This window comes from Colletotrichum karsti, assembly GCF_011947395.1.
Source record: "Colletotrichum karsti strain CkLH20 chromosome Unknown Scaffold7, whole genome shotgun sequence".
Taxonomy (NCBI): Eukaryota; Fungi; Ascomycota; class Sordariomycetes; order Glomerellales; family Glomerellaceae; genus Colletotrichum; species Colletotrichum karsti.
Genome location: NW_024065907.1, coordinates 50804 through 76719, shown reverse-complemented (window position 1 = coordinate 76719; position 25916 = coordinate 50804). Strand labels below are relative to the sequence as shown.

The window sequence follows — 25916 nt, the reverse complement described above, 5'->3', positions numbered from 1 at the left end:
TATAGTTGTTCGCGGCTTTTGTAATTACGCAGGTTATATATATTGAAACCAAACGCCCCCCCCCCCCCCCCACCTGGTCCGTCGATTCCCCGGTCCTGGGCGGCCAACCCTTGTCCGGGAGGGCAATCAGGCAATCGTACCCGAGCGGTCGACCAGTCGGGAAGTCCACGTCTTACCTACCAGGACAACGGCCGTGGTTGGGTATGGAACTGGTAGGGCCGTCGTCTGTGCGGCGGATGGATGCAGGGAATAACTCAACTGCTGAGGTAAGCAGGAATTGTCTTGGCCCCGAGCGTTTGAGAGTGTATTAGGTAATGCGAAACGTTAGGTTAGCAGACGGGGCGTCGGATAAAAGTCGGGCGATGCTCCGTCGAGCGCCGAATTTCGCACGTGCCACATGCGTCAAAAGCGGCCGGAGCCGGACTGTGGACAGCACAGAAATGACGGGAGCGTGTCGTCGGCGTTTGGCGGGTAGCGGATAGCGGAAGAGAACATCGGTTGGCGACGGGGCAATGTGTCCGGGGGGCAAGTGAGGTGAGGTGAAGGCAGTCGATGTCTCTCCCGCCGCCGCTACCGTCACCGCTACCGACCGCCGGACGTTGGAGAGGGAGACCAGCACCTTTCTTTCTCTGGGTGCGTGAGGTAATGTGTTTTTTTTCCGTTACTAATTCCCGAACGTCATGACTTTTTTTTTCTTCCCCTTCGCGCTCTCTCATGAGTCACCTGCCGTTTGGTTCGAGAAAGGATTGTCGGGTTGCGATCTCGATGAGCCGAGCCGAAGCCAAGACGACGAAGAATATCGTTTGTTGAAATGGGGAGTGTGTTATGCGATATGGAGTCGTTCCGGATGATGAAGAGACGGGCTGCGCGTGTAACGAGCGACGGGCGGCGGGCCCCGGGACCGTGCAAGTCAAGCGGATCGAACTCTTTCTGCGGTGTTGGTCTTTCTCTCGTTTTCTTGGAGGTTTGTCGCGTCGCGTGTAGGTACTTGCAGCAACGCACGCTTCCTCCGGGCATGCGTGATAGATGGCGTCGTCGACCTGCTTTATACGGAAACCGGAAAGGACCATCAATCACTTTGCACGTCTTTCACTCTTTGAGAAGACGGGTGGATATGCGAGGCATCGGGGCATCTGGCTGATCCGCGTGAGCCTTGATGTCGTCGGCCTGTCGGCATGACCATTCGGCTTCGGAGGGCCAAGCATATAGCGGGGGTTCGGCTTCGGCTCAGGTCCAGGTCCAGTCGGTCTGCATCCTGGTTGGTCCATGAGTAGGCACTTCCCACGTTTGTTTTTTTGTCTTTATGGTTGCGGGTTGCAGAAGTCGAGAGAGAGAAAGGAAAACCACGACTAAGTGAAATAACCTCATTGGTCGGTTCCCCTTCTCCGCGGCCGAGTTTCTGAACCAAACCAAACACCGGGTTTGTCAGGACTAAACACGGCCATGCGCCTGCAACATGTGCTGCATCCTCTGGGCCGCCTGGAACCTTTTTGCTCTTGTCTTGGCTCATGATATTGAGATGCCTGACAGGCACGCACGCAGTGGGAGGAGGAGGAAGGAATGGCGTTTTGATTTATTCTTTCTCGGCGGTCATGGTTGTGTGTGGTGGGGGTTCCTTCAATTTGGGAAACGGTAGCCGGTCCGGCGGACTCATCCCCGTCTTCTCTTTAGCGATGGAAACCTGACTTGCAACCCAACGAGTGTTGCGTTGTGTGTTGTTACCCTGGTAAAAAGAGAAGGAACTGGAATCTGATGAACCCATCCCAGGCTTGAACGTCTGCTCCCGTTGCAGTTGCGTCCCATAGGGAAGCGGTGGGAAGAACTTTTTTTTTCTTTTTCTTTTCTTTCTCTCTTTTCTGTATCTTTTCTGGTCATTCTTCCAAGTCGTTTGCACACCTCTTTGGGAAAGTCGGCCACTTGCGTTTGGATGACTTGAGTCTTGCATCAAATCACCTAACCCACACCCACCTTGACACCTTCCTTCCACCTTCCACCTTGTAGTTCACGCCTTTTTTTCTTCTGACACCCACACCTTTTCGAACCGAACGAACCACCACCACACACACCCCTCCCTCCACTTCCGTTTCGCCTTGGTGCGTCCAGACCACCCCGGGGAAGGAGGGGCAACCCGAAAAACTACAAGTAAGTTGACTCTGCCCGCTCGCCACTGGGCCGCGGGAATGTGAGAGTGTGTCTGGACTGTATGTCTTACTTGGAGTTTTGACGCAAACCCCGGGTTTCTCTCTTGAGTTGTTCCTTTTCAGAGATCGAACATTAGGCAAATCATTCTTGTTTCCATCTTGGTCCGATTGTCACTTTTGTCATATTGACATCATCTCATCTAACGCTCATCCTGTCTTGAGTCTCGTCAGGAGGAGGAAGAAGAAATTTTGTAAGAAGGGGGTTCCTGTAAGAAGTTGAGAGTGAGAGATTGTTGGAAACGTTGGTGTAAGAGAGGGCTGCGAAAGGACAAACGGCAAGAAGGGACAGTCGTGATCCGAAACATACAGGAGGAAAAAGCACACACGGGGTCTGTACCAAGACAGCCAGAACCAATAACATCCTCATCCCTTCTTGTTGTCTCTCTGTTATTCCCCCCGCCCCTGCCCGTCCTACTACTACACACCCTAGATGGACCCGGAAAAGGCAGCCGACCGCCACCAGCACGGCGACGACAACCACCACATCGACAAGAACGATTACCTCCCGGCCCCGGAGCCCGACTACGGCAACTATGACTACCCGCTCCCCAGCAAGACCGAGAGCGCGGCCCACGACGGCGCCGCCGCGGCCGTCGGCAACGACCTGATCCCCTCCGTCTCCAACGCCATCGCCGGCGCCGGCGGGAACCACAACTACTACGGCAACAACAACGAGGCCACGGGAGAAAAGGGCAGCAACTACCTCAACCGCTCGCCCTCCAACGCGACCGCCACCACCGCCGCCGAGGAGGAGTCGTACCCGGAGGGCGGCCTGCGCGCGTGGTCCGTCGTCCTGGGGTCCTGGCTGGCGCTCTTTTCGGCGCTGGGCATCATGAACAGCATCGCCGTGTTCCAGACGTACGTCGCCACGCACCAGCTGCAGGGGTACCGCGAGGGCACCATCGGCTGGATCTTCTCCGTGTACACCTTCCTCTGCTTCTTCGGCGGCATCTACATCGGTCCCGTTTTCGACCGCTGGGGTCCGCGGTGGTTGGTGTTGTCGGGCACCGTGTGTCTCGTCATCGGGGTTATGCTGTTGAGCATCTGCACGTGTGAGTATCGCCGTCTGACCTCAGTCTCAGGTGATGAATGCTGACCCGTGAAACAGTCTACTGGCACTTCATGCTCGCCTTCGGCATCCTCTGCGGCCTCGGCTCCTCCCTCGTCTTCACCCCCTCCATCGCCGCCGTCGGCCACTGGTTCAAGCGCCGCCGCGGCTTCGCCACCGGCATGGCCTCCACCGGCGGCTCCATCGGCGGCATCGTCTTCCCCCTCATGATGCAGAACCTCTTCCCCCGCATCGGCTGGGGCTGGACCATCCGCGCCGTCGCCTTCATCTGCCTCCTCCTCTGCGGCGCCTCCAACTTCCTCATCCGCTCCCGCCTCCCGCCCGCCCGCAACGCCTCCCCGCACCCGGACTTCCGCATCTTCCGCTCCACCGCGTTCAGTCTCACCACCGCCGGCATCTTCCTCATGGAGTTCGCCCTCTTCATCCCGCTCACCTACATCTCCAGCTACATGCTCTCCCGCGGCTTCGGCGAGTCCTTCGCCTTCCAGATCCTCCCCATCCTCAACGCCGGCAGCGTCCTCGGCAGGGCCCTGCCCGGCTGGTGGGCCGACGTCGCGGGGCCCTTCAACAGCAACATGGCCGCCATCGTGCTCTCCGTCGTCGCGTGCCTGGGGGTGTGGCTGCCCGCGGGCGGGAGCACGGCCGGCGTCGTGGTGTTCGCCGTGCTCTTCGGCTTCGCGAGCGGCAACAACATCAGCATCTCGCCCGTGTGCGTCGGCCGGCTGTGCAAGACGCAGCACTACGGCCGCTACTACTCGACCACGTACACGTGCGTCTCGGTCGCCTGCCTCGTCGGCATCCCCATCGGCGGAGAGCTCATCACGGCCGCGGGGGGCAGTTACCACGGCCTCATCATCTTCACGGGCCTGGTGTACGTCTTGGCGCTGGCCGCGCTGCTCGCTGCGAAGATTGTGTGCGTCGGCAAGAACATCTTTGCTGTTTTCTGAGCGGAGAAAGATAGAGAGAGAAAGAGGCGGGGTTTTGATACGATACTTGACGTCTGGACACTTTTATCAGGCGAAAATATTTGAAATTGTTTCACGGTTTGAATTGGGGGATATCAAAAAGTTTTTTTTGGATTAGAGATACGACACGACGAATATGTACATAGACCACAGATTGAGCAGGTTATGTTTTTGGAATTTTCCTTTAGAATAATTAATGTAATATCATTAAACAAATGAACAACTGCGAATAAAATCATGAGAGTTCCATCCCGTTCGGTTCGTTCCCGTCGGCTGTCGGTGCCGAGCAAGTGGGATGGATGATGGACCTGACCACAAGAGGTCGCGTGCGCAAACCGCAAACCGCAAACCGCCGGCCCAGAGCCCCGATCCACCACCGACGACCCCCGTGCCCAAAATTACCCGGCAGGATCCCTCACGGAAGGAGGGTCGGGTGGGGCGCACGGGCCCCCCTCGGCCCGTGTGCGCCAGGGAAACCACCGGCCGTTTTTCTCGCTGCGAACGGGTTTAAAACCCTCTTCTTCCTCTCTTCTTTCTTATCTTTTGGACGTTTCTCATGTGCGTCATTCTCACAGCTGTCTGATTCTATTGTCGGTGAACGATTTCGACACGATTTGGCCACGCAGAACTGACCTGAAGGTCTGATATCAAAGGTGAGTCTGGGTGCGCTTGTAAGACACGTCATATCCGGAGGACCGAGGTAACGGAGATGGGGTGCGCCGAGGGGGGTGGATGCGGGTTCACGTCGTGACTTGTCCTCCGTCTCACGAGAGGTAGTCATTTCGAGGAATCGGAGATGTTCTGCTTTACTTGTACTTTTATGATCATCTATGAAGGCTCACTAACACGACCTAGATCCATCTCACTCATCCCCGCCATATCGCCGGTTACGACCCCCAGACTCATCACCACCTCACACCACACAACCTCACCACACACACACACACACACACACACACACACACACACACACACCCTCATTCAAAATGGCAACCGCAACAACAAACCCCGAAATCCAAGAAGACGCCTACTTCTCCTCCCAACCGCCCCCGCGCGCCCTCGAAACCCACGTCGCCGCCGCCCGGTCCTTCATCGCCCACCACGCCGCCATCCCCTCCCGCCGCATCGTCCTCGTCACCTCGGGCGGCACCACCGTGCCCCTCGAGAAGCAGACGGTCCGCTTCATCGACAACTTCTCCGCCGGCACCCGCGGCGCCACCTCGGCCGAGTACTTCCTCGAGGCCGGCTACGCCGTCGTCTTCCTGCACCGCCAGTTCTCGCTGCAGCCGTACTCGCGGCACTACTCGCACGCGACCGACTGCTTTCTGGATTTTCTTGCGGAAGGCGGGGAAGGCGGGGAGACGGTCGTCGCGGCCGCGGAGCACCAGGAGCGCATGCGCGCCGTGCTGAAAAAGTACCAGGCGGCCAAGAGGGGCAACATGTTGCTCATGCTGCCGTTCACGACCATCACGGATTACCTGTTCGAGCTGCGCGCCATCGCGGGGTTGTTGAGGCCGCTGGGGCCCAGGGCGCTGTTGTACCTCGCGGCCGCGGTGTCGGATTTCTTTCTCCCGCAGGATAGGATGGCGGAGCACAAGATCCAGTCGACTAATGCTACGGACTCGTTCTCGGGGGCACCTGCTCCCGCGGCGGCTGCCAAGACGAACAACGGCAGCGGCAACGGCAACGGCAACGGGACGACGGACGACGAGGAGACGTTCGACAACTTCGACTCGTCCCCGCGGGTCCCGCGCTCCAAGCGTCTCGTGATCGACCTGGACCCGGTGCCCAAGTTCCTGCAGAACCTGGTGGACGGGTGGGCGCCGCAAGGGATGGTGGTGAGCTTCAAGCTGGAGACGAACCCGGCGATCCTGGTGCACAAGGCCAAGTATTCGCTGGAGCGGTACCAGCACCACCTGGTCATCGGCAACCTGCTGTCGACGCGCAAGCACGAGGTCGTCTTCGTGGCGCCGGGCCGGCGGGACAGGTGGGTCCGGGTGCCGGGCGCGGGCGCGGCGCAGCGCGGCAGGACGGCCGAGGACGCGCCGCTCGACCCGAGCGCGCTGCCGGAGGGGGACCCGGAGGTGGAGATCGAGAGCCTGATCATCCCCGCGGTGCAGGAGTTGCATTCGAAGCATATCGAGTCGCTGCGGGAGTAGAGAGAAAAGGAGGGAATTCCTGAGGGGGAAGGGTTATGATTTTAGTTCATGGGGTGAGTGGTGTTTAGCGAGCGTTCACGTATATAACGGCATAGCGCGCATGAGTGGTAATCCAAGTTCAGAAAAAAAGGAGGCATCGAGTATAATTGTTTTGTTCTAGAAAGTATCTCCAAGCCAATTCGCTACGTGATGCTGTGATTGAAAAATAAGATTGCAACAACTTTCTTTTTGGGAATTGTCAGACACGAATTCCGCACGGCATCTATTGCCGGGAGTTGGAGAGACGCCAGGCTCTCATGGGCAGCGACTGCAGGTGGAGGACCTTGGGCCGGATGTACAGCATGAAGGTGACGACTCCGAAGACGACGCAGATGATGTTGACGAAGTAGTAACCGTCGCGCACCATGTCACACGTGCCGCCGCCGTTGACGCAGCGCTCCTTGTCGGGCTGGAGGGAGCAGGAGAAGGGGTCGGTGACGACGGGGCCCTTGAGGGCGTTGAGGTCGGCGGGGTTGCCGGGGTGGCAGGTTGCGACGGTGAAGTAGTCGACGAGGCGGAGGACGAAGAAGCGAGGGAACGTGCCGCCGAGGTTGCAGACGCTGAGATGATGTTAGTTGAGGATGTTTGTATGAGCAAGAGAGAAAACTTACGTAGCCAAGAGCGTCATGTAAGTGCCGCCAATGACGGGATCTGCGATTCTAGCGTGGAACGCGGAGACGGCGACGAACATGACCGTGTTGGTGAAGGTCGAGAAGACGTGCTCGCCGATGACGACCAGCATGTACCAAGGAGTCACTCCACCGGCCGGGAAGATGGTGACGGTGAACTGGGCGACGAGGGCAGCGACTAGACGGCCCATGAAGCCCCAGCACCACAGGCGCATGGGAGTGTACTCCTGCGACCACTTGCCGGCGTAGTAGCCAAGCGCGATCTCAAAGGGGAAGTCGATGAGCACAGTCAGAGCCATGTTCTCCTGGCCGAAGCCCTTGTCGATGAGCTTGAGGTTGGTGACAGCGTCGTTGGCCTGGAAGCCGATCTTCGCGATGAGATGGACGATGATGATGGTCTGGATGTTCTTGAGCTTCAGGACGCCCCACATGATCTTGTACACATCCCAGATGCCGTCCTCATTCTTGGTCTTCTCCTCGCGCTTGAAGAGCGACAGTCCAATGGTGATGGCAATGTAGGCCCAGCCCCAGAAGGTGAGGTAGCCGCCGAGAGACATCAGGCCTTCATCGAGAGGCGTGCTGCGGAAGTAGCGGTTGGCAAAATCCTTGGAGTTGAACGCCAAGAACACAGTGTAGGACAAGAAGTGGCCAGCAGTCAAGCCAACGGTTTGCGCGGTGGAAGCATACGAGACATTCCCGGGAGTCAAGAGAGTCAAGGCCCAGCCGTCTACAGCAATATCCTGGGTGGCGCACATGAAGACCAGGAAGAACCACCAGCCGGTGAAGTTCCAGACCGTCGGGCCGCCCGGCTTTCCAGTGTTCGCCATCATGTTCTCGACAGTCGACCCCAGCCAAAGCATTCCCAGACCCGAGAGCAGCTGGATGGGAAGAATCCAGCTCTTTCTGCGCCCTACCTTGGGGCTCCAAACGGCATCGACAATCGGGCTCCACAGGAGCTTCAGCGAGTAAGGGTACGATGCCAGACTGAAAATGCCAATCTCGCTGTACGACATGTGATCCTTCATGAGGAAGGGGACGGAGCCTCCGGCGAGACCCATGGGGACACCCTGGAGGAAGTAGAGGAGGACGAGCAGGAGGAAGTTCCGCTGGTCCTGCACGGGCAGCTCGAAGAAGCCATGGTTGTTCGCGATGGGCGTCTTCGGGACGGGATCGTCGAGGGTGAAGGATTCGCGAGACATGAGGTTCGCGGTAACGGTGTCGGAGCCGGGGGGCCCTGTCTTCCGTCGATACTCAACGTTGTTCTGGTTCATATCGCCGTTGGCGTGGCCGTTCGTGCCTTCTGTGTCTACGGCTAGATCGGCCAAAGCTTTTCGCTTGGTGGATTTGTTTCGGCGTGTTCGGACGCTCATTTGTGCTTGGGTGTCGCGGGGAAATTTGCGGCGTAGTCGGGAGATGGAGAGGAGCGTTGGGTGATCGAGCAGATGGAGCGGTATCGAGAGATCAAGAAACGAGGTTGGTGGACTTTGTGCGACAAGTCGGGAGTCGTGTAGAGAAGAAAGAATTGGATTCGAAGGCGGATCGAGGTAAGGTCGAAGGCGGGGTGGAGCAGCGTCCGTGGGAGAGTCAAGGCGACGTTGGCTTTAAAAGCAGCTAAACACCAATGACAAGCAGAAATGCGCTAGACACGGGGATGCGCGATGTTTGTGCGGCCGAACCTTTGTTGGTAAGAGCGCGCGAGTGGAGGGCGGCGATGAGTCGAGCGGATGGGAAGCGCAACCGTGGCCTTTGACACTTTTTGGGGAAAGCTCAAGTGGCAACAATGAATGAATAATGGTCGGCGGGCCGCTTCTAGGCTCCAGTAAATGACGGAAAGAATAGGTATTTGAGGGCAGAAATGAGAAGAGAGAAGAAGGAAATAAAAAAGGACCCAAGTCCAAAGTGGACTGAGACGCAGAGGGAAATTTACCGAAGCCGAAGAAAACAATTGTTTCCTGGATGCGACGATACTTGGCGAAGGTAGAGAGCGGAAAACGAGAGACGGGACGGGGAAGCCAGACGGACGACTCTCAAAGAAGCTTATCCTCGTTCAGTCGTGGTCCCGTCCTTCTCGAATGTGGCAACGTCGCTCCACTCGAGGAAAGCCACCCGGAGAGCTGCCTCAGGGACCCCTGACGCCATGCCTAAACTGGAGGGTCTCTAGTGGATAAGATAAGGAAAGAGATAAGATAAGCTTCCCCGCTGGTTGCATTCCACCGCGGCCCGGTTGTGTGTTTTGTTGACTTTGCTGCGTAGCAACGATTATCAACTACTCAGACGCGTCACCGCGTAGAGTCGTCAATCACGCCATCGCAACCACCACCGATCGCATCAATTCACCTCACACAGTCGAATTTTAACTGCACACAACGGAATACGATGTCTGCCGAACCGCAAGACGCGGTCGCAGAGGCCCTCAAGACCGACATCGAAGGCCTCAAGAAGAGAGGTAGGCTGCATGCTAATATTTGCTCGAATGGTCCCTAATTTTGTTTAAACCAGTTGCCTCCTTGAAGAAAGACCTCAAAATTCAAGCCACAGCATTGTTATCCTCCGAGTCGACCCGCAAAGCCCTCGAAGAGAAGGATAACAACCGCCACACCATCGCGCTTCCCACCCAGCCGAATCCCACTCGCGACAAGGTCGCTTGGCGATCAAAAGCCCAAGCCGCGCACGATCAGCAATGCCTCTACCGAACCTGTGCGACGATTACGACATTCAAGATCCAAGACCCCGATCCGAATGCCGTCGACCGTGGCAATGTGTTGGGAATCCGGATCGAACTCATGAGCAATGGGGCCTTCAAGCGACCGTTCTACGTCATGCTCAATCGGCCATACAAAGGCTCGCGACACCTCCGAGTTCACCGCCACACCGTGCCTGCCGCTATTCCGCTTGCCGCTCTCGCCGCGCGGTATTTGGCTCCTCCGAAAGCACCGGACGCCGAGAACCAAACGACGCAGGACCTGTCCCGTTTCGTCCGGATGCTGAGAAGAGAAATCATTAGGTATCACAACCGGGTCGAAGTCATCCGCGACTTGCAGAAGGCGGCCGTCGCTTCGCGCGGAGATCGTCCGGAGGATGCCATTGTCAGCATTGGCGCCGCAAACACCGAAGCGACGCAGATCAGCCTGGAGTGGGCGGACTCGAAAGCGGGCAGATTGGTTATGAGTGAAGATGGCCAGATCCAGAAGATTATCGTTCTCAACGGCGAGGGCCGCGATAGGGAATTTTCGAGGGAGCTCATCGGCGATAGCCGACGCGTCGAGGATGTTTTGAAGCGTCTCCCGAGTATACGAGGCTGAAAACGCAGCCAGCGTGTTGCCCATCAAGTGTTCTTACGGGACATGGTACAGATTCAGGACTTCAGCGGCGACAGAAGACGCGAGAGTCACATCACGAGCACCTGCGTGTTTCTGCAGATTGGCTGTTTCAGCCCGACAAAGCTCACGCGGATGGAGAAAACTCGTTCAGTACCGCAATCCGGAGCTGCGGGAGAAAACATTCGTTCTCGCGGACGCCAGCGCTGCAAGTCGAGCAACCGAATTCAACGGCTAGTCGAGTCAGGCGGTATATCGTCCTCGACTCATACCCGGTTCCGAGTCATCCGCGCGTGGCCCCAACGCGAACATGAGCATATTGCGCGCAATCTGCAGCCTCATGCAGAATATTCGCTAATCGCACACACAAGCTTTCGAAGCGGCTCAAACGCTAGGCTCCCACGAGTTCGGACGAAGAAGATCACGCGGGGGAGATGTATGACTGCGCCGACGTTGCAGATCCCCCAGACTCTTCAGACGAGCTTCGGCTGATCGCACTCTCGGGTGCGAGCACGGAGAATCCCGGTGCGGATATGGCATGATTCACTGTTTCAGTCTTGATAGGTGAGATCTTTCATAAGAATCTGGTCACGCATCGTCGTGCTAACCTGGTCAGTTTCTTGATTGACCCCGTTGCCTGCCGTGGTGGTTTCGTTCTGTATTTGGCAAGTCGGAAACGGGCACCGGAGGCTCATGATCTCAAGACACGCCGCGGAAACTACTCTATTCGAATCGTCTCGACTCAAAAGTATGGGAATGCAGTAGCCTGCCGATCGCTCTCACAGGGTATTGACTGGAAAATCTCTCTAACAAGCGTCGGTCAGCTGGCGTTGGTCAAGACATCTCGGAATCGCCAATGATGTACATTCGTGAATCGCCCTTACAGTCGGGAGAGAATCTCATTCATGTTCTTCGGCCAGCCTATATCTGTCGCCGGCCAGCCCACAATTTCAGGTCAATAATTTGCCAACTCTCAACAGAACGGCAGCTTCAACACAACCTTCCCAAACGTCCCCAGATCCGCGACCTTGGCAATCTCTTCCAAAGCACCCTCCGCAGGGCCATCATACACACGCACAGGCAACGCCTGGTACTCGGCACCGTAGTGCTCCAGAACCCACATCAAAGCCTCCCACATCCTCTCCTGCTCCGCCGGCCGCGCTGGGAACCTGATCAAACCCCCCTCGCGCCCGGGAATGTCGAACTCGACATCATAGTGCCGCGACCCGAGAACAACCTCAAAGCGCTCGTCCTCCTCCACGACCAAAAACACCGTCGCGAGACGGACGTCTCCGTGGTCGGGCACCGCGCCGGAGAGCAACTTCTGGGACACCCCCGGGACGCCCGCCGCGTCGAAGCCCCAGACGGGACCCGCGCCCGCGGCGGCAATGGCCGATTTGACTTTCTCCACGACCGCGTCGTCCTTGTAATCGAAGCACTCCGTAGCCCCGATCCTCTTCAGCAGCTCGTGGCGCGCGGGCGACGCCGTCGCGACGATGGTCCGAACCCCGCTGGCCCGCGCGAGCTGGATGGCCGCCATACCAACCGACGTCGACCCTCCCCAGACGACCAACGTCCCCTCCACCACCCCCTCCGCCCCCGCCTCCGACGGCAGCGGGAGACCGAAGCGGTTATACAGCGCGTCGTTGGCCGTCATGACCGCCACCGTCAACGTAGCCGCGTCGGCGTGCGGCACGTTGCCGGGCACTCTAAAGACGCTGTGTTGCGGGGGCAGGGAGATGTACGACTGGTGCGTGCCCTGCTGGAGGGGTCGGTCTTTCCCGCCCTCGGTGTAGCCCGCGACGACGTCGCCTTCGGAGAAGGGCTGGCCGGGCGCGGGGGCGCGGAGGACGCGGCCGCAGAACTCCTGGCCGAGGACGCGGCGGGTGCAGCCGAAGAAGCGCGGGGTGCGGAGGTCGGTGGGGTTGACGCCCGAGTAGAGGACCTCGATGTGGAGCTCGTCCGGCCCGGGGGCGGGGACGGGGACGGGCTCGACGACGATGGCGCCGGTTTCGTTGGCCCAGATTGCGGTGTTTTGTTTTGTGCTTGACATGGTTTAGACTTCTTGGCTTTGGACGGGATATGATGTTGATGTGTTGAATGATGACTTGTTTTCGTAATGAAGGCTATATATATACTTGCGATTTCCTGTCGCCGAAGCTCGCCGGCGCCCTTCACGTACATGTCTTCATCCCCATCATGTCGAACTGAGTTTACCAGAGCTCCGTGGACCAGACCCCCTTGACACCAAGAACTCGGCGAAAAATTACCATCTCCGAGGAGAAGACCTTGAGTTGCGGACAGAGGGATTACAAAGCGCCATGGCCAAGAGGTTCAAAAGTCCGCAACTCCGCTCCGCAGTTGTCCGTTATGATCGTCTACCCAGGTTCTAGATGTCTCAAGGCGTGAACGACGTACCAGGAGTCCGGCTCGACAGGTGTTCCCCTTGTAGACTGCGTTCAGCTCGTTCTGACGTGCTCGTGCCCATTCGTGGTGCAATAGTTTGGTTGAACTACGGAGTACAGAAGGTCGAGTTTCATAAGATGGAGCAATGTCTTCGTCTATGGAGATGTTGTGATACACCTTATGCTTAGAGGTTTGAGACCGCATGCTTTGGATAGCTCCTCGCCCCCTTCAAGAATCACTATAAGTCACTGCCGAAGGTGCTCACTCATGATGGAATGAAGTTAAAAGCCAAAGAACCCATTATATTAGCCTTAACTAATTAAGTTGGGTATCAGACGCCAGAGTTGCCCGCCCCATCCCCCTTCACGAAGGGAAGTCCCAGGGATGATGGGCCCCACTCCAACCCGTCCAAGAGAAACCCATTTGTGTGCCGTTTCCCCAAAGAAGTTATTTCCCATTTCCCGTGTACCCCCTTGATATCATGTAAAATATGTGTTAAACCCATCATGAAAAAACCATCTATATCGTCTTGAACGTGAAAACCCCTGAAAAAACAAGTGTCTATAACCGAAGAAGGAAACTTTCGAAAGGCGTTCAGATGAAGGCCGCGGCGGCGGCAACGGCGGCGATGAGGACACCGCCGGCGCGCTGGGCGTTGGGGACGGCCGCGGCGGTGACGACGGCGCGGCTGGTGGTCGCGGTGGGGTTGGGGCGGGTGACGGTGCCGACGTCGGCGGGCTTGGTGGTTGTGGCGGCGGGCGGGGTGACGGCGGGAGGGGCCGTCGAGACGGGGGGGATGACGACGGAGGAGAGCGTCGCGGGAGGGGCGGGGACGCTGGGGGCGGCGGGCTGGGTGGGCACGGCTGGGGGAGCGACGGGGACAGCGGAGGTGGGGGCGGGGTTGACCGGGACGGGGCAGATAGTCACGACGGCGGGGACGGTGACGGTCTTGTACTGGGTGCCGCCGCCGCCGCCGCCGTTGGCGGGGCAGTCGGGGACGGAGGGCGGGCAGCTGAAGATGGTGGAGACGGCGGTCTGGGTGATGGTGGAGGTGGTCCACTTCCACTCGGGGGCGGTGGTGGGCTGGGGCTGCTCCGGCTCGTCGGGGGTGTCGGGGACGTCGGTGGGCTGCTGGGGCTGGTCCTTGGTCTTGTGAGGCTTGTCGTGGTCCTTGTCCTTGCCGGGCTTGTCATGGTCCTTGTCCTTTCCGGGCTTCTTGCCCGGGTGGACCCAATGCCAGCCGTTGTCCTTGTCGCTGTCGCAGTTGTCGATGTAGACGTCCGGGTGAGGAGGGTGCCAGACGGAGATGCAGTCGTCGGAGGGGCCCTTGGAAGGACCGAAGGTCTTGATGTTGAAGTCGGCGTTGCCGCTGACGAGGCCGAGAGGCTCAATGCCGGGAGGGTAGGTGAACTTGCCGTCCCATGTGGCCTGGGCGACGGCAGCGAGGCCGACTACTGCGATGGTAGAGTAACGCATTGTGATGTGTTGTGTGTGTATATATGAAAAACCTCGAAAGGAGAGACGAGGGTTCTATGAAGGAGTGAGAGAAGACGAGAAAATGATGTTATTGAAAGTATTAGCGAATGTATGGGTATCAGAGATACTGAAGAGAGGAGGGGAAAAGAGGCTTTGGACCAGGTGAAGAGCCGCCCTTTTCAATATTTCCACCATCAACGGCGGAAGAGCAGAATGACGATGGAAGCCAGGGGAGAGCCTCTAAGCGCGCCTCCTCGAATAGACTCGTGGGGCCCAGGCTGAGTCGCCATATTGCACTAGTTCGATTCCATCATGTCATTCTTCCGCCATAGAGAGCGCTGCTATGGACTGAGGGGCCAAGAGAAGCCAGCCAGCAGGCCTCCGTTACTATCGAAGATCGCCGTGATTGGGCCATTTGCCTTCGATGCTAGTTGAGAATCAGGGGAACGATCACAAGGAACGTCCTAGATAGAGTGCGCCTGGCTAAAATTACCCTTGGATCAATTTGGGACGACAGGTACGGATACGGGAGGGCGGTCGAGCGTGAATGCCGGGGAAGGCCCGGTTCACTCCAGTAGTGAGGACCCGTCTTCTCCATATTCGGAAGGAAAAAAAGAATAAGAAAGAAGGCCGCCAGGTACCCAAGCTAAAGCCGGGGGATGGGCGCAGCCATTGTTGCGCATGGTCGTGATGCAGGGACGGAGCTGGCCCCTCGGCAGATGAAGATCCCTGTGCGGGGCCAACCAACGCTCGCGACTTGCCTGGAAGACGATCTCAGGGCGGGTGGACGATGTCACCTCGTCCGACGAGCAGGAGGTGCGCTAGACTCGAAAGTGGCGCGGTTCCTTGCAGGTGTGGTGGTGAGCTTAAAGAGACTTCGACTAAGATGGGACCGACCCCTCCGAATTGTGAGGCAGCACAGCCCATCATCCGAACATTCGAAACAACACAGGCCCCTCTCCCATGATTTTGGCCAATTTCCAAGGTCAAAGCAGCCAAGTAAAGCTGCTGTCACCCCTTTCTTTTCGCCAACTCCGAATGGAAACGAAAAAAGTCGGTTTCCTGATGGAGGGTAGGAATGATGTCAGTCGCGCTGGTGGCCTCGCGGTCCGATGGGATCGCTAGTCTGGAGGCCATATGTGGCGATGACCTCTTAGAACCAAGCGCCTAAGCGCCCGTAATTTCGCAAGACGAGCTTTTCAATGGATGTGGTGGGCAGCTTTTTCTTCTGTTGATGTGGGATATTCATGCAAAATTCTCCTTTATGCAGAAAGAAGTAATGGAAAGTTGAAGTTCATTGATTCTTTGACTAGATTCGGCAGATAGGTTTCTTCCCGCGAGAGAGGTTTGCGCCCGTCGACACGTCGAACTCGTCGAAACTATGTGGTTTCTTGTTTCCTGTCATGAGGTGACAGGCGGCATGACCACACTTCGTCTGAACATTCCCTTGGCTCAAAGGATCACCCGAAGAAGCCAACCCAGCAGTCGTCAAAAATAGGCATTTGTTGTGATGACAAGAGCCAGCAGCCATGGATGGCCGCCTCGCTTCCATAACCATTGGTGAGCGCCACACCCGTCGCGCTTGCGGCTGACCTGGAAGCCGCTACTCGCCACACCTGAGACGAGAGAGATGGCCTTGCGAGGAGCCCGTGTGTTCGACTTTTAACTCTGCTCTAGCCAGAAACGAGGGATTCCTCGTCTTCCGGGGAAATCAAATGGCCGAGTCATAATACCCGTAATATTACGGCAATTTGTTCAGCTATGGCGACTTAGCCGCACGTCCCGTTTATGCATACATAGCCATCCAAAAACAACTTACTGGAAACTGAGATGATCTGCTCGATAGTCGTGATATAGGGCCACCAGAGCGGCACTGTAGATGAGATCTCTTCCACAGAAGCCAGCTCGGCCCGAAGCCTCGTTTGCATGAGTTGATAATGTACTGCTGAATGGTGCCCGTGCTGCGGCGGCCCGCCCTTGCGAGCAGAGTAGAGTCCGGCAGAGCAGACCTCACCAGTCGAGCGCCTTCTTCGTCTGCGGAACCGCTGAGCTCGGCACCCGCTCCGGACTCGGCTGTCTCTCGTGCTCCTCAGCATCGCCGATGGCATTGAGGACGATGCCCCATCGCTCGATCTCGGCGTCTACGGCCTTTGTCCATTTCTGAACGAGGGGGTGGGCACGAGCCACGTCGGCAAAGAGAATCTCCTCATCGCCCGACTGAGGCTTCTTCTCGACCTCGAACTTCCAGGTGCCGTCGGTGTTCCAGAACTTAGCCCCGAAGATGGAATCGGGCTTGAGCTCGGCCCTGGCCTCGTCCAGAGCCCGTCTGGCCTCCTTCGCGACGGCCTCCTCCCGGCCGCCGTCCAGGGCGTTGGCGATGCCCTCGAGGAGACCAAGCAGCTGGCCGGCGAGGGACCCGATTTCGGCGCCGAGGCTGAAGCCCTCGTCGAAGCCCTCCTGGATGCTCGTGGCCTTGGCCGCGGTGACGCCCTCGCGGTAGCCGGCGGTGGTGTGTTCGGCCTGCAGCCTCGGGATATCAGAGGGATGCGCGCCTGAGGGGGCGTCCAGCTGGACGATGGTGGGCGAGCCCGGCGCCGAGCCCCAGACGTCGTCGAAGATGTCCTGGGAGTCTGCGGGGTTGAGCCGGGGGTCGGGATCCATGGAGATGGTGAACGGTTCCATTTCGGTGTTGTCGATGGGTTGGAGATGCATTTTTTGGGAATGCTCGAAATAAACTGCCAGGAGATCCTGTGGTGCGGCCTCCTCGTGGAAAATGGCCTCGGTGGCGTTTGTTTGGTGGTGAGTCGAAAAAAAGGCGCCTTGGTGAAAAATTGAAGCTTGATTTGCAAGCAAATCCCCCGCACGTATTCGCCTGAATTGCGCACTGTCTCGGCCTGCACTGAGGTGAGCTTTGATACGGTATGTGAGCGATATGAACACTGTATTCTAATTCACGCCCACCTCATGTTACTCAGCTTCACTCACTCACTTCACTTGATTCCCAAAGCGCAATCTCATTTTCGCTCAACATTTCCGTATCGATTTCATCGGTCTTCATTTCGGTGACGTTGCGCGACTCGTCAAGCGCGATATCGTTGGATTCATCATCTATTCGCGGCTAACCCATGTGCGATTCACATTGATTAGCCCCAACTGCGATGGCTTACCGTCGATGAAACAGCCACCGCACGTGAGGTGGGAGCGGTCTAAGCGACCACCAAAATTAGCAACTCACAGGACGATGAGATTGATGACGGTTTTCGTCTGACTTCCATCCAGAGTTTTCCGCGATCGACTTGTCGTCTCATCTTCGTGAATTCCCACACCAGCGGTAGCCACTCTCACCAGCTGCTTGACTTCTCCTCACCAAAGCCCATATCCATTTGCGTAGCACCAACGACGTAACGCTATGTCGATCTTTAGAATGTGATCTCCTCCTCTTCGGGAGAAGCACGTCGTCGACGACGTGTCTTCATGTCTCAACTCAGAGCCAGGCACTGACATCTGTCCCTTTGTTTGAATGTTCCCAATGTTTTGAACTATATGCCAAGTTGCATCGAGATATCTAAATATTTTTACTCATTAATATCATCCCACCTGCTTCGAAGATCATCAAGTCAAATCGATAACCTCGTGCTCCGCTTTACGCTTCGTTCCCGCGACGGGCTGAGGCAAGCCCGCGCTGCTGATGTTGGGCAAAGTTCCCTGAGGCGGGCCACCGGCATTGCCCCCTATCTGCGCAAGAGGCCCTCCGGGCGGCGGGGCGGAGAAGTGGCCGGGTCTGCCGCCGAACATCGGTCCTTGACCGGGCATCTGGTTCGGCATGGTAGGCATCGAAGACAGAGCAGGCCCGCCTCCGCCGGGGAGCCTTGGTTCTGGTACGCCTGGCGGCATGTGGATCGTCGGTGGCGGGACCGCGTTCTTCGGAGGATACACTCCGAAGCGGCCCGGGGGTGCTGTGGGAAACGGCTTGTCATTGGGGAAGTCGAACCACCCCGTAGGACCCATCGGGTGACCCGGCGGTGCCTGTCCGGGGTGCCGATTCGGGCCCAGTCCGTATGTTGAAACCGGCTGCTGCATCGGAGGCGGAGGAATATGTGATAGCCCTGCTGGGCGTGCCTGAGGCGGTGGGTTTGCCGGAGCTGCCGAATGCGCTTGAACAGGCGCCGGCATGTAAGTCACGCCGCCGCGGCCAGGAGCCAGATTCACCGGCCTATCCCACAGAAGCTGCATGATACGGGGGTAGTCGTTCCCCAACAACAGTCCCAGCTTCATCTGATCGAACTCCTGCATCTGCTCGCCGGCCTCCTCCCTTCGCGCGTTCCAGATGGCTTCGGGGTTCGGCCTCAACTTCCTCACCACCAGCGTGTCCTGGACGCCGCTTCGATCGCTCGCGTGTGAGCATTCGATCTGCCATGAGTCGATCTGCTGATGGAGATGGTGACGTCTCCTCTTGCTGACGGGAAACCTGCATTGGCGTTGGTTCGGGTCCTGGAGGAATCTATTGAGCACAAGACAGTCTTGGCAATGGCAGTTCGGCACGGTGCGATCGCTGGAGACGCCCTGCGCGGGCTTGGTGCCGACGTACGCCGCGGCGTAGGCCTCGAGGATGGCGCCGAATATTTGTTGGTAACGGGGAGTAGTGAGCGGTATGTTGTGGGACTCGAGGACGGGGATGAGTTCCTTCAGGAAGGGGATCCAGAGGGGGTGGAAGTCGTTCCATTTCATGTGCGGGGCGTGGCCCACGAGCTTCAATGCGAGGGGCATCACCAGATCATCTCGCGGGGGCGAGCTCATCTTGATCAGGTAGGAGAAGAAGTTTGCCAAGGTGTCGGGGTTGATGTCGAGGCTGCAGTCGTACTCGGCGTCTGGTCCGAGATGACCGGAGATGTGCTTGCGGTCCTTTGGTTGCATGTTCTTCTCTTCCGGCCTGTCGCCGTAGACCGTCTTGAAGTCGAGTTTAGAAATGACATCCTTGGCGAGACGTTTAAAAAGCTGGACGCCTTCTTGCACAGGAAAAACCTTGGCCTTGGTGAGCAAGAAGAGACCCTGGAGAAAGTCGAGGGCAAAGGCTGGGATGTTGAGATGATTTTCGATCAAAGGAACAGCACTGGGATGAGTTAGCTGGGCCACATGCGAGGTCGGTCGAGTATACTGACGTGGAGGTCAGCCAGGCGAAGTCGGCATATCGTCTGGCGGTGACTATGGTTTTCAGACCATCCGATCCGTGGAAATAACCACACAGGGATGAGGTTGCCAAGCCCTTGGACAGGGTGTCAAGCACCCATTCACGGACTTCGTCGGTCAAGATCGGTGAGGTGCTTGGCACAAAACACTCGATCCTGTGGAAACGCGTCGAGTATGTGCTGCAGCCGAGTATCATGGTGGTCATACTAAGATGCGAAGTCAGTCTCCGATGCTCAAAGGGTATGGAAGCACTCGGAAGAACAAACCCATGCTTGACGTCTTGAAAAGATACCTTGCCTTCCTCGACCTGCTTGCCCAGCCATTCGTAGAACTCGGAGATTATGAGGCCATGAGGTTCAGCGGCGATTTCTTTGAAGAAACCCCACTCCCTCAGCTGCACAGCGCCCTGAAGCAACTTGACCAGGTCATCATCACCTAGAGTCACTTTCGACTTCGGCTTACAGATGGTCTCATTCCAAATATCTCGCAACGCCTGGAGAGCAGAAGCTTGAGCGGGACCCGGTCTCAAAGCTGAACTCGTCAAGTAGCTGATGACTAGACGCTGGTTGGTCATCTCTCCCTTGGAAACGTACCCGTCGGAGTAGAGACGATGGTTCTTTCCCTCATCAAGGTGGGATCGGAGGAACGAAACCACCTTCACTCGTGGCACGAGCAGAACAGCCTGCGGTCATGGTGAGATATCGAGACTGGAATACCGCGTGGGATTACTTACGGTGACACGGTACCAATGAGTAGCGCTGGGGCCCTGGAGGAACTTTGTCAGTGTACACTTCAATTTCAGCGGGTCTTTTCTCCGACCTACCGAGTTCCCCATGAATCCTTGATAATCCTCCTCCTGATCACCGTCCTGAAAGAAAGTTTCGCTGTCAAGGAACCGATCCTCCTCCAGCCTAACATCTCGCAGAACAGGCCGGCCGTTCGTGCCAACGATGAATTTGGCACGCTCTTCTTCCATGAATACCTCCTGTAATTCATGCCATCCTTCATCCTCGTCGTCCCAGCCATCCTCTTCGTCCGAGTAATCATTGCGGTACCGATAGCCATTATACTTCTCGCCGTAGTACTCCACGGAGCCCTCCTCTCGGCGTTCCAGGCCGGCCAGAAAGATATCGAACTCCAGCTCGGTCGAGAGATCGTCCAGCACCTGGACCAGCTCGTGGTCTCGTCCCTTCATCGCCGCCTTGGAGATGTTCGCCTCGGAGTACTCGTGGTCGAGCCTGTAAAACACGTGGTCCGACTCGCACTCGCCCGCGCCGCCGCTGAGCCACCTCCTCAGGGTGTGCCGCAGCTTTCGAGTCTCCGTCCGCCGCAGCCCGGCGGAGGGGACCGGTTTCGACGGGTCGAGGGCGAGGTTATAGGTCAGAACGACGCGGTAACCCCACGTGACGGGACGGACCTCATGAGAGACGTCGGAATACCACGCCGCGAACGAGCCCTCTCGGTACTTGGACGTCTTGAGCGTCTTCGTCTCCCCGCAGTGCCTGGCCACGACCTCGCCGCCGTCGTGCGGGGAGGGCAGGCAGATGACGAGCGTGCCGAACATGCCTGGGATCTTCTCCGTGCTACAGCTCCATCAGCATCACTTCGTCCACCTCTGGCTCCGGACAACACATACTCGACGTGCGCTTTGAACATGGCCCCCTTTTCGTAAACGAGGAGCTTGTAAAGCTCCGCGACGATGGGCGCGTTGATGCCGAGGTCCCGCGCCACGATCGTCGTGAGCTGCCGCAGCACGGTCGTCCACGACGGGCTCCGGAGCTCGAACTGGGACGGGTCGAGCTCCCACGTATTCCTCACCGACGTGTCGACGACGGTGTCGCTGCCCTTGCCGTAGGGTGCCTGTCTCGCCTTCTCGACCAGGCCGCGCGCGTCCGCCTCTCGCAGAGGAAGAGTGACGGCGCCCACGTCCGGGACGAACAGCTGCGGGTCGAGGGGTCCCTTTAAGGGGTGGAGGGAGGCGAAGGTTCCGGGTGACTGGATGTCATTGAGGGCTTCGTTTAGGTCCTCCTCGAAGAGTTGGCGATTGTTCCAGCCTTCGGTGCTCAACGGACTCGCAGCATCGACTGCCTCTTCAGGATATTCTAGGGGCTCATCAGAGACCGGTTGTTCGGATAACTCTCCAGCAATTTGCGGTTCGCTCTGCAGCTCTGTGTTGGGCGCAACTTGAGCTGCTTGTTCCCGGGCTGCTGCGTGCTCTGGATTTTGCTCTTGGATGTCTGCGTTACTCGTCTCCGCCTGCGGAGACGTAGCCTCGGCCATCGTAGAGTCTACTTGCGAATCCATCATGATTCTCCAGCTCTCATACGCTCGTCATGAAGCCGTACCGAAAGATTGGTAGCGAGATCGATCTCCTAAAATCCCTCCCCGAGACTAGAACGCGCGACGCGTCGAGAGTTCAGGGTCGCGATAATTTCATGGAGACAATCAAGATCCCTGTCGATCCAACGGTACCGGTACATCTGGATCAAGACCGCTACGGGTAACGGATGTCTCATTCCACAACGGTGTTCAACGCCGGATCGAGTCAAGGTTCCAATAATCCAAAACTCTGAGAATGTGTTCGTTTACGACATTCGTTTACGACAATGCATGCGGGTTGAAGCAGGTGTTTGTGAGCTGGCGTAGCTCTTTCGTACCCGGTGTATGTGCGAGGTACATATAAGCTTCCTCCCCAGATTCCATCGGTACTTGATGGGACCCCACGTGGAAGTGGTGAGTGCCTTCAATCTTGTACCATTTCGATAATCCAGTACTCAACAACAGTAAACCTCGTTCTTCTTTGCCCTCCTTGGAATGTGCGTACGGGATTATTCACATCAAGAGCTCCGAAGTGTGCCGATTTGAACATCATAATAGTCCCCCACAATGCTAAGTAAAATAATCAGTCGCTCAATGATACATAAGTAAATGGCTACGTTGACGATATGAAAAACACGGAAGAACTCCGTCCACCCGTCCGTGAAATCAGTTCGTCGATCCCCTTTTCCCTCGCTCAGTCGTCCCATCATCGTGAATCATACGTCCACACTCGCAGCCCTCGACGGCCGCCCCGCCGCCCCAGACCCCAAGTCCTGCAACAGGTTCCGCAGGCTTTCGACCAAAGGCGGTAACGGCTCCGAGACGACGGGGAAGTTGTTCCTAAATATGTCCCGCGCGATGGAGAGCACAACGCTGGGGTTCGATAAGGACTCGACCCCGTCAACCGGGTTTCCGTTGAGCGTCAAGCCAGGAACCCCGCGATCGAGCTGGAGGAAGGCCCTGGTCTCCCGGTTTTCTTCCGAGTCCATGAGGATGTATCCTGACCTACCACCACCACCACCACCACCACCACCAACACCGCTGCCCATCTCAGGGTCTGAGCCGTGACGGGAAGCCGAGCAGGATAGCAACCCGTATGCCCACAGGGTGAGACAGGCGAAGTAGACCGCGAGCGCATTGAAATCTCGGAGGGAAGCAGGCGGTAATTGTCGGGCGTGGTGGAAGATCTGGCCGGCGTGCCAGATGGCGTGGCGCGCCTCCGACGTCTTGACCCAGCTCTCCTCCAGGCTGCTGTACGTCCTTCGAGCCTCGTCCTCACCCGCCTTGCCCGCGAACGTCTGGAGCACATCCGGTGACACGTGGAGGGCCATCATGAGCACCTCGGACATGATGGCGAGCTGCGCCGTCGGCCTTTTTGAGGTGAGGATCATTGTCGAGAAGTCATTGAGGTCGCGATAGAGCTCTTGGTATTGCGTCTTGAGCCACAGTCGGTGGGTTGCGTTTCTCTTGTTCGACATGCCGTCGGTGTAAAACTTGATGGCCTCGCGGTACGCCGATATTTGACCCCAGTACCCGTGGAGCAGGGCCATGTAGCAGAGCTCCATGTCGACCAGCTGTTCGAACTCGTCCAGTATCTCGGTGCAATGCATCACCTCGGAAACTCTGGGGATAGTGCGGTCCGGCGCGGCGTTTGCTTTGGCGATGTATATGTTCCTCCACTGCTCTGCTGTGCGTGCTCGCCATAAGTCGCGGGAAGCGGGAAGACTGAAGCTGAGCTCGGTGTAAGACATTAAGGGGTTCTTGCAAAAGCCGATCGATGATTGGATATCATGGAAGAACAGGTGAAGAACGAGTCGTTTGTACGATTCGCGCTTGGCGAATTTGCGCCATTTGGAGTCGAGAACGTCTGGAGGGTCTGCCATGGTGGGTATGAGCGAGGGCGAATCTGGGGGTGCCGAGAAATTCCCGGCTCTTCGCAGCATGGTCATGGGAGGTTGCAGGAAGCTTTCTGCGATCTCCATCTTTCTCTTGAAGCCACTCCAGATGCCGATGTCGAGGTTGAGCATGAACGCCTGTAAAGCCTGGAGTTCGCGGGTGAAAGAGTTGGAGCCCTCGAACTGAATGTTTGTTAGCATGAACCCAGAATCGCAGAGTCGACGACATTGAGAGGCGATAACCACTGAGGCAAACGGTGGGTAAAACAGCCAAGAGACAGTGAAGGCAAAGACAATTAAAGCAAAAACCTCATCCAATACGGCGTCTATCTTGAGAAGAACTTACCAGGTCTGCCAGTGCCAGTCGAAGAACCTCGTGGAGAGAGTATCCAAACTGCCAAACGGCGGGTATCGAAATGTAGGTAGCACCGCTAGATAGAATACCAGCGAGGAGCTCTGGTATTGCTATGGCAGCGTCAAACGTGGCCAGGTGAATCCAACTGTCGCTCTGGTGTTCATCGTGGATGAAGTGGGCTTGCACCATATAGTTCAAGAGATCCAAGGACGGAAAGGAAGGGGATCTTGTTCGTCCACCCTTCTGTACCGTACTGGCTACCACTAAAGCCAGTAGGCTGTCCCTCGCCGAGGCGGTCATCTTCAGCTTGGTCCCTGGCGTGCTGATCAACTTGTCAAAGGCGGGTGAGTTCGCCAAGTTGTTCTCGTCCAGGATGAGTCGTTCCTTGTCCTGAGGGGACGCGTGGTGTAATGCGTAGTCCTTCGGACCCGGCTCCCAGAGCCAAGGCGATCGCTTGAAGGCGGCGTGCGCTCTTGACGCGTTGCGATTTGATGTGGATTTTGATCGACTTGTCGTCGTCGACTCGGGACTCGCATTGACGTCGACTTGGGGGATAGTGATGGCGTCGAAATTCAGATCCCAGGACGAAAAGTCCATGTCTTGGAAGTAGTTATGTACGGGGTTGAAGTTGACGATGTCGTCCATGACCATATCCATGACGGGATTCGCCACGAAGTTGTCGGCCATGAACGAGGGCGGGTCGATTTCGCTGTGGCCCATGTCATGGTTTGGAGGCATCATCGCCATCCTGGACCCGTACGACGAATCCATCCCACCGCCGATATCCATACCCGCGTGTATCGAGGTTTCGGAGGGCGTTGAATGGCCCTCGTCGGTCGAGTTTCGATGATGGGTGCGTTTCGAGGGTACTTCGCAAGGCAGGTTCTTTGAGCGGCATCGAGAGCATGGTTTAACGTCCTGTAGTATCGGGGTTTGGGTCAGCGCATAGCTCTCCGAGGACGAAGACGACGAAGCCGTTATAGGCACAGACAGAGCCGCCGGCGAGGATGGGGGAGCTTACCTCGCACTTGGACTTGGAAGCAGCGCAGTTCAAACAAGCTTCTGCAGCTCGATCGCTCCGCCTGATGAAGGTTCTGCCCTTCCCGGAGGAATCCCGGTCGTGGGTTGTCTCGTGGCGGGTCAGTAGGTCGGCGCGGTTGAACCGCTTCGGACAGCGCGAACACTGGTAAGGGCGGGCATTCTCGTGGGAGCGTAGGTGCCTGGTCAGATGGTCGGCCCTCTCGTAGACTCTCTTGCAGATGTGGCAGACGTGGGTTGCGGACGCGGAGGGCGAAGCGTCGGAGACGGACAAGCTGAGTTTACGTTTGTTGTTGCTCAGCGGTTGAGGGGCCGGTTGTTTCGGGACTTCGACGGGCGGGCTGTACAGGGGATTAAGCATGTCTGAACCCGCGGCATCTATCAGAATCTCGAGACCGTTCATGATAAGTGCGGAGGTGGTCGGCCTGGACGGGCCCGATGGGGGGGATTCCAATTGATTCAATGACGGCGGAAACTCAACTGGATTGCGCGCAAAGGTCTGCGGCATCAAGGAATCAGACATTCGGGAAGTGGAGGACGGGAGGAAACTGGGCGAAAAAAGCCGGGGGAGCGGGGATTGGGAGAATCCGTGGACTCGCGCGGTACTTGTTAGAGCGTGAAGCTGGACGGGGTTGGACATGTATCTTTTTGCGGGGTTTGACTTTCCGGAGTGTGAGGTAGCGGCCATGTGTGACAACGAAGGGACCTTGAGCTGTCTTAATCGAGGAACTTTGGCGAGCTGAGGCGCAATGCGGTTCCTTGATGAAGAGGTGATTTCACCAATGAGGCGCAACGCCGTTGAGGATTATCTATCCAATGGTTGGTTGGCAGCAGAAGCTGAAGACAAACGCATGCCTTGAT

At 57.3% G+C, this 25916-nt stretch overlaps 9 protein-coding genes across 9 annotated transcripts; 3 read left to right on the top strand and 6 right to left on the bottom strand.

Moving 5' to 3' along the window:
- Positions 1–2631: 2631 nt before the first annotated feature.
- Positions 2632–4217, top strand: CkaCkLH20_02876 (uncharacterized protein; the record flags this gene model as incomplete). The annotated part of the gene is made up of 2 exons (XM_038885595.1): positions 2632–3253; positions 3310–4217. The coding sequence occupies 2 exons, from the start codon at positions 2632–2634 to the stop codon at positions 4215–4217; spliced, it is 1530 nt and encodes a 509-aa protein (XP_038748794.1).
- A 1004-nt stretch (positions 4218–5221) lies between these two features.
- On the top strand, positions 5222–6394 carry CkaCkLH20_02875 (uncharacterized protein; the record flags this gene model as incomplete). The annotated part of the gene is made up of 1 exon (XM_038885594.1): positions 5222–6394. One exon carries the CDS (start codon positions 5222–5224, stop codon positions 6392–6394), a length of 1173 nt encoding a protein of 390 aa, XP_038748793.1.
- Positions 6395–6656: 262 nt separating this feature from the next.
- On the bottom strand, positions 6657–8432 carry CkaCkLH20_02874 (uncharacterized protein; the record flags this gene model as incomplete). The annotated part of the gene is made up of 2 exons (XM_038885593.1): positions 6657–6993; positions 7045–8432. The coding sequence occupies 2 exons, from the start codon at positions 8430–8432 to the stop codon at positions 6657–6659; spliced, it is 1725 nt and encodes a 574-aa protein (XP_038748792.1).
- Positions 8433–9438: 1006 nt separating this feature from the next.
- Positions 9439–10364, top strand: CkaCkLH20_02873 (cenp-O kinetochore centromere component; the record flags this gene model as incomplete). The annotated part of the gene is made up of 2 exons (XM_038885592.1): positions 9439–9508; positions 9562–10364. The coding sequence occupies 2 exons, from the start codon at positions 9439–9441 to the stop codon at positions 10362–10364; spliced, it is 873 nt and encodes a 290-aa protein (XP_038748791.1).
- A 988-nt stretch (positions 10365–11352) lies between these two features.
- CkaCkLH20_02872 (uncharacterized protein) lies at positions 11353–12432 on the bottom strand (the record flags this gene model as incomplete). Its single annotated transcript, XM_038885591.1, has 1 exon — positions 11353–12432. The coding sequence occupies one exon, from the start codon at positions 12430–12432 to the stop codon at positions 11353–11355; it is 1080 nt and encodes a 359-aa protein (XP_038748790.1).
- Positions 12433–13379: 947 nt separating this feature from the next.
- Positions 13380–14261, bottom strand: CkaCkLH20_02871 (uncharacterized protein; the record flags this gene model as incomplete). Its single annotated transcript, XM_038885590.1, has 1 exon — positions 13380–14261. The coding sequence occupies one exon, from the start codon at positions 14259–14261 to the stop codon at positions 13380–13382; it is 882 nt and encodes a 293-aa protein (XP_038748789.1).
- Positions 14262–16271: 2010 nt separating this feature from the next.
- Positions 16272–16943, bottom strand: CkaCkLH20_02870 (ABC1 domain containing protein; the record flags this gene model as incomplete). Its single annotated transcript, XM_038885589.1, has 1 exon — positions 16272–16943. The coding sequence occupies one exon, from the start codon at positions 16941–16943 to the stop codon at positions 16272–16274; it is 672 nt and encodes a 223-aa protein (XP_038748788.1).
- A 930-nt stretch (positions 16944–17873) lies between these two features.
- CkaCkLH20_02869 (uncharacterized protein) lies at positions 17874–21728 on the bottom strand (the record flags this gene model as incomplete). Its single annotated transcript, XM_038885588.1, has 6 exons — positions 17874–19371; positions 19421–19654; positions 19715–20130; positions 20182–20214; positions 20272–21031; positions 21085–21728. 6 exons carry the CDS (start codon positions 21726–21728, stop codon positions 17874–17876), a joined length of 3585 nt encoding a protein of 1194 aa, XP_038748787.1.
- Positions 21729–22483: 755 nt separating this feature from the next.
- On the bottom strand, positions 22484–25458 carry CkaCkLH20_02868 (C6 transcription factor; the record flags this gene model as incomplete). The annotated part of the gene is made up of 3 exons (XM_038885587.1): positions 22484–23845; positions 24009–24935; positions 25039–25458. The coding sequence occupies 3 exons, from the start codon at positions 25456–25458 to the stop codon at positions 22484–22486; spliced, it is 2709 nt and encodes a 902-aa protein (XP_038748786.1).
- Between the last annotated feature and the right edge of the window lie 458 nt (positions 25459–25916).